The following is a 9,575-nucleotide window of genomic DNA, read 5'->3' as shown; positions in this document are numbered from 1 at the left end:
AATTAACGGAAAAGATAATATTTAACGAAAAACTTAACGGATAATCATATTCATTAAGGATAAATTAGTAAATCTTAAGAAAAAATTAAAATCTGATCAATCTGAGCCATTCATTTGATTAAAAAACTTGACCGCCATTTTTTCTACCTATTATAGGCCTAACTCTCTTGGCCTCTTATTAGTATAGTAGATAGTAGATATATTAAAGAATATATATATATATATATATATATATATATATATGAAAAGATATTGTGTATGTATGTGCATAGTAATAATAATGGAAAAAAGATAACAGAAGTTATAATGGTAGAAATATTTTTATCCAAAAATGTTTATAGTGCAACTCTTATAGCATAATGTATATATATAAAAAAAAAATTAACAGAAAAAATAAGCATAAATTAGAGGTATAACCTAAATTGAGACTTATTATATTTTTAGATAATACATGAGTTGTCATAACGTACTTATAGATATTATTGATTTCTATGAAAATTAATCATGTAAGTATTTTAAATTTTGTGTAGGTTTGAGGACCTATCAAAGAATTTAAATTGGACCCAAAAGTGTGTCCCATTGTAATACATACATAAGATAATCGTAATTTATTATTCATTAAAATTGCTTCTAATTAAACTTATTGTTATAATCCGCATGCATGAAACTACATGTCTAAGCCACGAAATTTGACCTAAAAGCGACAAAACATGCGGGCAGGGTGGAGGGAATACATTTGTATGTTTCGTTAATTACTCAAAAAACAAATGGTCTCCTAATCATGTCTAATTAGTGGACTTTAATGATGGGGTTAGTTAACAATCATGATTGTGTTTGCTTCAAAGGTTGTTATGCTGATGATTATTCATTTTTAATGGTCAGGCTTATATATATATTGGCGTGGTGTGTATTGTGGCGTTTGTTAAGACTACAAGTAACCAATTACTAACTAACAACAATTTAGAAAAGGAATTTCATTCTTTCTAATTAAATAATATATTGATTTTATGAGACTTGTGAATATAATAATACGTAGAGATGATTACGATTTCGATCATGCTTTCTTTAAAGACAAAAACCATACAAAATTCCTAATGAGGTGGCAACTGGTCCTTTTTTTTTTTTTTTTTGGGTGAGAAAAAAGGATCATTTTGAAAACCCCCCTCAAAAAAAAAAAAAAAAAAAAAAAAAAAAAAAAAACTTGAAAATTACTCGAGAATGGTTGTATCCCTGTCCCAAGCAATTCAAGCCAAGTTGATCGTCCTTTCTTAGGAGACGTAGTCCGACCTAGACCAGTAGATACCTATAATAGGAGGTTTAAGGAGTATTCCTCAAATCCATCTACTTACGTGACAATATATGATTGATTCTTTTTGTATTTGATTAATAAGTAACTTTTTTTTTTTTTAATATCAATGCACAATAACCAATGAATAAAAAGAATTTAATTGTCATGTCAAGATGTGAATATTAGGAAGAAAAATAGTACGGAGTATTATTCTAATAATAATAATAATAATAATATACAGAGTAATTCATAGTTCCCAAAAGGTTGAATTCCGATCCCAATCCTAAAGGCCCCCACGTCTCGACCCGACAAAGCATACGAGAGGATGTAAATCAGCTTAGTGCGCACAAGGAGCCCCTTACTTTGAGAGGTTGCTCCCACACTGTCGCGGGTGAGACTCAATCACAAGTCATTATTCCCAAACTTCACTCCTGTAATCAACTGAGCTGCCCATGCTGAATATACAGAGTAATTCATTCTTCCAAAAGGTTGAACCCCAACCCTAAGGGCCCCCACACCCCGATCCGACAGAGCATTAGTGAGGATGTAAATCATGGTAACTCAACTGAACATGAACCACAGAGGCTGGACCTTTGCTTACTGTGTACAAGGAGCCCCTCATTTTGAGAGATAGCTCTCGCTTACTGTGTACAAGGAGCCCCTCATTTTGAGAGATAGCTCTCACACTGCCGCTGATTCAGAGTAATTCATAAGTAAATTATTAGGTGTGTTTCGGGCTATAACTTTTTAAACTTTAGAATTTAATAGGCTCTTTAATTTCGGCGGGATTAATCCCGTGATTGTTGCTTTCTTCAGTAATGAGCAATGGGGGCGATGAGGGAATGGCAGCGTGGCAAGTGGGCATACAAAATTAAATCATTTCTTCAACTCTATACACAAACGACCATATATACGTGCAGTATACTTATATTATTATAAAGTAAAAAGCCTCGTACGGACTATAGTCTATTAATGTTATTTGATTTCTAGAATAATATTTTAAAACATATAAAATTAATTATTTAATATATCACCTTAGTACTATTATACCTTACCAAAGATGCATATATATAATAATAATTATACTAATAATAATGCACCATTTTTATGACTAAATTAATATTTGTGTATTGAATGAGACGTCTGAATTGAATCAGAACAAATACTGCTCAACTATTTTAGTTTTTAGTCAATTCTATGGTTTTATTCATTCTCTCTTTTTATTGTTTTTTTTTTTTTTAATTTTATATATCTTGAACTAAGAAATATTCCTCAATCAATTATTTTATTGAGTTTTCATTAAACTATGAGTAATATCTACCCTTTAGTCACTCAAATTTAGCGTCAGAACAAGTAAAAAGCGATTATATTTAGTCTAACAATCATGGCTCATCTAGTATATATTATTGTAACTCAACTTTATATTACAATCAACAATACACAAATTACCATATTTTTGTTTTATAGTAAACTTTAGAATAGAATATAAAATGAGACTAATTCTAAGACTAATTAAACCTCAAACTAACCCTACGCATGTACACACATGCACACAAATTCTAGAAGAAACCATTTTTTTTCAATCATTTGATATAACCAAAATATATACTTCAAACTTGATCTCTCTCTTTTTGATAGTACACACTTATATAATACGAAGTAATTTCTTATGTGTCAACCAATACAATCATATATGTTAATTGAGTTGTATTAGGTGTTTAATGCAATCAAACATATTATATGTCTATATAGTTATATTGTACTTGATGGGAATTATTCTTGACTATATCACACTGAATACTTAGTCAGTATCAAAGCTCCTTGCCGAGAGGATTGGTATCCGAGCGTGGCCAACCTCTTGACACATCTACCCGACCTAGATCGTTGAGCCAAACATAGTTCTGCCTATCAGCAAAGTCTGCTTGTCATTATTTCGCCCCGATCATATTTGGTTGGACCGACCATCTGACCCGCGATACTTGAATCTTTAAGCATTGCTCACTTAGCCAAATTCAATAGCGGTAGACCTGGTAATTAAAGTCATGAATCTTTAGGCACGTGGAAGGGTCAGTCTGGGCATGTGCCACTTCATTCATCCTATAAATACCGCATTAAATACGGAGATGAGGGACTTTTAGGCATCTTTTACACGTTTGAATTTAGCTCGAGAACCTCTGATTTGATCCACTGTCACGTAATCCGAGTCGAAAGACTTAAACAAACAAACTAGAACAAGACCCCATACGATCAGCCGTGCGAGAACCTCTGACCCACTGTCACGTAACCCGAATTGAAGGACATAAACAAACAAACAGACTAGAACAAGATCCCCTGTATGTACTGTACGTATCCATAGGAATCACCGTATTTACTACATTAGTACTCAATATGAAAAGTATCTACACCTCAAGTTGGTAGAGGAAGACAAAGAAATGACAGAGGCCGGAGTTTGGTGCACGTTTGGGAAAGGGTGTTGGAGTCAAACAGTGGTGGTTGTGTGGTGGCACCCAAGCTTCTTAATTTGGCCTCTACACAATATTATTATATTTTTAGGGTTCAGGCTAAAGCTTGTTTTTAGTGTGGGTACATGAGGCCCACCATCCGGACACGGGTATGGTATTGGTATGAGATTCCATCTATCTCCCCCGATAACGATGCTTTATGCTCCCTAATTTTTTATTAATTGCCTTCCCATACTTCCTTATTTTATCATTAGTGCTCTAATTATTGTGCTCCCTGAACCTTCTTCTCATCTTCTTCTGCTCTCCCCTTTGCTTAACAAATTCTGTTAATATATTCTACGTTTGTACTTAGTGACTGTTGTTGGCGTGGTATTGTTACTAAAAAATTTGAAGGTGGACGTGCATTTTGTAGTATTTAATTTTGGGGAAATTAAAGTTTTAGCAGTGTTCTATGTACCATCCGAAATTTAATTAAAGAAGTAATGTGGGGTTGTTAGCATGCAACAATAATTGTAATTAGGATTGATATCCCAAATGAAGAAGATTGGTCTACCATACTATGCATCTTGTAGAAGACACTTCCATGGGTTATCCAGAATGATGAGATAAGGATGGATTATATATAATTTTTATGTGTCGGAATACGTGTTTAGTAAAATGCCAATCCTTAAACATGAAGTATATAATCTAAGGTTGAATGTCGAAATTTAATATATTTTGCTGAAAACCTAAGTTTCGATCCTAAAAAAATAGACAGGAATTTAGGGGTGGTTTAATTCATTTCTTTGTTTTTCATTCTTCAATTTTTTAATTCTTATCTTCATTCCCCTGATTTTTCTACAGTTTTTTTAATTTTCATTCTCTATTTTACCAATTTTTCATTTCTTCAATTTTTTAATTTCATTTTACAAAAATTCAACTTTTAAATAAAAAATAATTCAATACACTAATACTATAGGTGTAAAAGGTAACAAAAATTAATAAAAACATATTACTAAATAAATTGTAACTATTTCAATTACGTGAAGGGATGAAAATGGAAGGAACTGCAATCTGCAGTTATGAACGTGAAGGGAGAAATTGAATAATATTATAAAAGTTAATAAAACATATTACTAAACAAATTATAACTATTTCAATCTTACGATTACTATCCTTATTGATTACATAATTTTGTTATTTAAAATTTTTTAATAAAATAAAAAAATATTATTTTAATATAATAATCTCCACATCAGCAAACTAACAGGTAAATAGGTCACTTTTAATTCAATTACATCATTTTACATTATTCAGGAACTCAATTACATATTTTTTAAGCTCAATAGCCTAATTACATTTCCATGTATAATTCAATAACCTATTTGACCCAATGACCCGTATTCCATATTTTTTAAAAAAGATTGTCCTTCCATTGGATTATTTTATAATGGTGGATCCATAGCCAATTTTAACACTTAAATTATTACAATAGTGGCTCTTTTCACCTATAGCTGATGAGAACAACAATTCTAGAATATTATTCGCGCTGAATAAAATTTTTCAAACATGATAGAAGTTTTATATATATATATATATATATATATATATATATATATATATATATATATATATATATATAACATGATAGAAGTTTTATAAAACCTAAAATCACATAAATAACAAATGAATGGTGAAAAGAGCCACCGACTACGGATAAAAAGTGATCGGAAATAATTCAAAGATTGAGTTAGTCATTTTATTTTTATTTTTATAGATTTTCAAGTTGGATTTCGAGAAACTCGTATATCATTGAACAAGGCCAAAGCAAAATACATTATGACTACATGAATTTGGAGCTATAGAACAATCCACGGACAGCCTGATCTCCAGAGAGACTGTCAAAATCTACAGTCTAAGCTATGTTAGGCAGTTTTCAGCAACAGTTGATTTTTATTGTTTTTGTTTTTTCTCACATCAAAGATGGCATAGCTAGCTTTCATTTGTCTGTCCCTCCAAACAGTGAAAGACAAAACATTCACTAATACAACATTAAGGAATCGTTAACATTCAAAAAACCAAAATTCTCACAAATCCAAATCATTCTGTCTATTTAAGAGCAGACAAAAAAGGGTACTCCGTATACAACCTCATTCACTGTGGATGGAACACTGGATAGTGGATACAAACATGATGGAATGGGGAATTGAAGAAAAAGTTTAAATTTATGGAGTGAAACTATATGATGGGGAAAAAAGCAGCCTTCATGGCACAATAAATGGCAGGATAAATAATGAAAGTGGGTCAATGGGGAATATAATCAAAAGAGGAAAACTAAAGAGGTAAAAAGGAAGGGAAGCATGTGTTATGATGTATACACCCCTTACCTCAGTTTTCTACTGTATACTGCAAAGATCCCACCATTGTAAATTTTCATCCCAGCAGCTTGTAGGTCACAAAATCCCTGTTTAGTTGTATATTTTCCCGTGCTTTTCAAAAGTTGACGATTCTGCAATCAGACACATTAGATGCATGGTGATTACTAATATTAGCACTCATGTCCCATAAGGCCATAATGGATATTTTTTCCGTTGTATTGAAAAAATATGAAATAAGAGAACTCTCTAGTCTTCACGATATGAAATAGTAGAAGGCTACCCTGCAGAATGTCCGTAAGCTTGTCAAGTTAGACAGCACTATAATTCACCCGGGAGTTGAGAGGGAGGGGAAGGATATATCATACAATCATATATATGTCTGAAATATAGCCAGTTAATAATCCTCGAAAACGAGCAACATCTACATGTTTCAGTAAGACTGTCTTGGTAATTTGTTACACAAGCCAAGTTGTTAAAAGCAGCCTCTAGGACGTGGCTGCTTGTGCTTCTGGAAGATTCATAGTATTGTGTTAATTTCCTCTAGCTTTCTCCAGGTCAGGAAGATCTGCAATAAAGACACAAATTGGAAGTCACAAGAAGAAGCTGATGGAATTCCTCCCCTTCTATATCTAGACTAAATTGATGTATCCTCTTTTTTTTTCTTCTTTCTCGGAGAAATTGGACTTTTGGGTACGCTAGGGAATTAAAATAAGCAGGTAACTAATGCAAACAAGAAAACCTCAGATTGAATGATATGAATATTGTAGTATTGTAGCAATTGCAGGCAATACAAATATATTAGAGAAACAAAACTAATGCCTTCACATGCAAGATTGTTTAACAGAACAGCCCAGAATTTGAATCCCCCCAAATACCAACCGGAATGAAATAAAGTAAAAGAAATGCAATGCTTTCATATATTCAGGCCATTTCTTAAGTATAAATTTTGAACCACCTTCCCTTGATTAACACAAATTTATATCTTAGGCCAAACTATGTCTTGGAAGAGTGACTTTAGTACTTTACTACTTTAGGAAGGTCAATATAGTGGCATTGTCTTTGACTCTTTGTATATGCACATATGAAGTTTTTAACTTACAAAGCATTCCTCCATCATCACTGCTCTCATCATCTTCACCGCCAGCATACTGCAAGAGCATACCACTCATGTCAAACAACTAATAACAAGTATTTGTATTTTTTGTGCATCATGTAGAGAACAGCATAAGGGATGAAATTACCGCAAAATCATCATCAAGGGCCACATCAGCTGCATGGACCAGAAAATATTTGTTTAGATGTATATACCCATAATAAACAATAAAGATCTTGCACTTAAGCCACACATGAGTATAGTTTTGTACTGATGGCTTTACATCACTGACGTAACATAAATCAGTGCTTAAAGATATTGTGATATCGTATTAAATATTATCAAAAAGGTATATGTCATGTTCAGCAAAGTTAAGTTCTTGTTTCATATACCAATCACATCTAGTTTCAAAGTTGGTGACAAGGTGATGATTTAGGTGGAACTGCATTGTAATTCTCCAAGAGAGGTCAATTTCTAAACCCCAAGCATCAACACATTACAAAAACAAGAAAAAGATTAAAACATTTTACTTCTATATCTATGATTAAAAGGCGTTGAAAATGTGTTTTAGTGTTTTGACAGCATTTTTGTCATTTTTGTAAATTTCACTCTGCAGACTCCATTCCCAAAACTTTAGAAACATCTATTCCTGAAATACAAGAAAAATCAGTTATCAGATCATGCTGATAAACATCCTCTTCCATGCATAATTTTTGCATTCTAAACACCAAACACATTTATTTTTCCTTGCTTCAATCCCATCCAAAACAAAACTAAAGCTGGACTTAAAAGCATAGAAGAACATAGATCAGCAAGCTACTAATTAATTCCCACTCTTTTTATGTCTTCTTTCTACTACCCACTTTTGACTGCATACCTGGCACTAATGATAGTAACAATAACATATTTAGTTTTAAGATGCATCTTTTCAGCCCCTGTGCCATCACCAAATTCATCATGTTAAACAATTTTGCATTCCCATTTCAATGTACGGGAATGGTAGCTCAAAATCCCTTGTGCCATTATAGAGAAAACAAAGTTGTTTATAGATTTTTTTCTGTTAAAGAACTTGAGGAACTTTATACACCTGAAAAATGCACCATAATATTATAGATTTCTTTCAAGTAAAACCCATTGGATAGAAACTTACAAGAATCTTCATCGTCTTCATCACACCACTTGTTCCAATCAACCTTAATGTATGGAGCAGGCTTTTCTTCCGACTTCAATAATCTTGGCCACCAAGACTTTTGCTCCTTCTGAACTGAGCATAGAATGTTCCTCAAACCAATATTGGTTTTACAAGCCTGGAATAAACATTCAGAGAAAAGGGAGTGTGAATGGAATAACAAATACTCTGAAATTGTTAAATAAGAAACATATTAAAGCATGTTCAGGGACAAATATCAATGGCATAGGCAACATTGAATTAATTCAAACAGAAAGTTCCAGCCAGTACAGTTGTGAAGCTTATTTGATACAGACTAACTGGCTAATAGCAAACCCCACATATGGACATTTAGCCATTCAACATCTCTATTAAGGCACTCAAATATGTATACATGTGTTTCATTAAGTAGTTAAGACCTAAGACGTTATTATTTCAACAATATCTCAAATTATTACTCATTTAAATTTTTGTAATCAGAGAACTGTTGTAAGATCACTAATTATGAACACATTCCAAGTTTAATCACAAAGTGAAAGTGCACAATAACATAGCAGTTAGTACTTATCACCAAAAAGGTCTAATGCATACTAAAGTCACCCTTCAGAGAATCAGACAACAACTGCATTGTACCTCAGGCTTCATAAGGAGTACTAAACAGGACAGAGAACTGCTACTTTGGTTTAATAAGCAAAACAAACAAAAACCTGGGGGGCAATATTGCCGTAGAGCTGGAGAGAGAAGGAGAAGGGTTCTCCCTGTGCGCCGACCGCGGAGAAAGCGAAGAGTCCTGCCGCCTCCGGCGTGACGGAGATGTCTTTGGCATCCGGAAGAGAGACGGTCAAGTAGACCTTGTCGGATCGCTGAGCCCACAGCACCTCCGGCTGCCGGCTGCAATTTTTTCCAGTTTCCATTTTCGCAAAGGCTATAAACAAATTTTGCATACGAAATGAAATTTCTTACGAAGTATATTTATAAAAAAAAAAAAATGCAATAGCTCATTATCATTTGTGAGTGAAAAAGGGAGAGACGAATTTTGATCATGGAGAAACAAACCTAATTAGCAGAAGAAGGTTGTACTGGTTGTATCAGAAATCTCCGGCGAGCGTACTTGTTAAGCAGAAGTCCGAAGTGAAGAGACGAGGAAGCTAGGGATGTGAACCGGGAGAGAGGTGAAGTGACTGGGGTCCGACTTCATACGCGCGCG

The 9,575-nt window shown here is 33.3% G+C and overlaps 1 protein-coding gene across 1 annotated transcript; it reads right to left on the bottom strand.

Moving 5' to 3' along the window:
* Positions 1-6,443: 6,443 nt before the first annotated feature.
* Positions 6,444-9,575, bottom strand: LOC109159247 (uncharacterized protein At3g03773). Its single transcript, XM_019307343.1, has 6 exons — positions 9,425-9,575; positions 9,076-9,293; positions 8,351-8,507; positions 7,349-7,377; positions 7,207-7,255; positions 6,444-6,672 (listed from the first exon to the last, which is right to left on the bottom strand). Exons 2-6 carry the CDS (start codon positions 9,280-9,282, stop codon positions 6,638-6,640), a joined length of 477 nt encoding a protein of 158 aa, XP_019162888.1. The 5' UTR covers positions 9,283-9,293; positions 9,425-9,575; the 3' UTR covers positions 6,444-6,637.

The sequence above is a fragment of the Ipomoea nil genome, unplaced genomic scaffold, assembly GCF_001879475.1.
Source record: "Ipomoea nil cultivar Tokyo-kokei standard unplaced genomic scaffold, Asagao_1.1 scaffold2826, whole genome shotgun sequence".
NCBI classification, from domain to species: Eukaryota; Viridiplantae; Streptophyta; class Magnoliopsida; order Solanales; family Convolvulaceae; genus Ipomoea; species Ipomoea nil.
The sequence above is the reverse complement of the archived record's forward strand: the minus strand, read 5'-3'. Positions and strand labels throughout refer to the sequence as shown.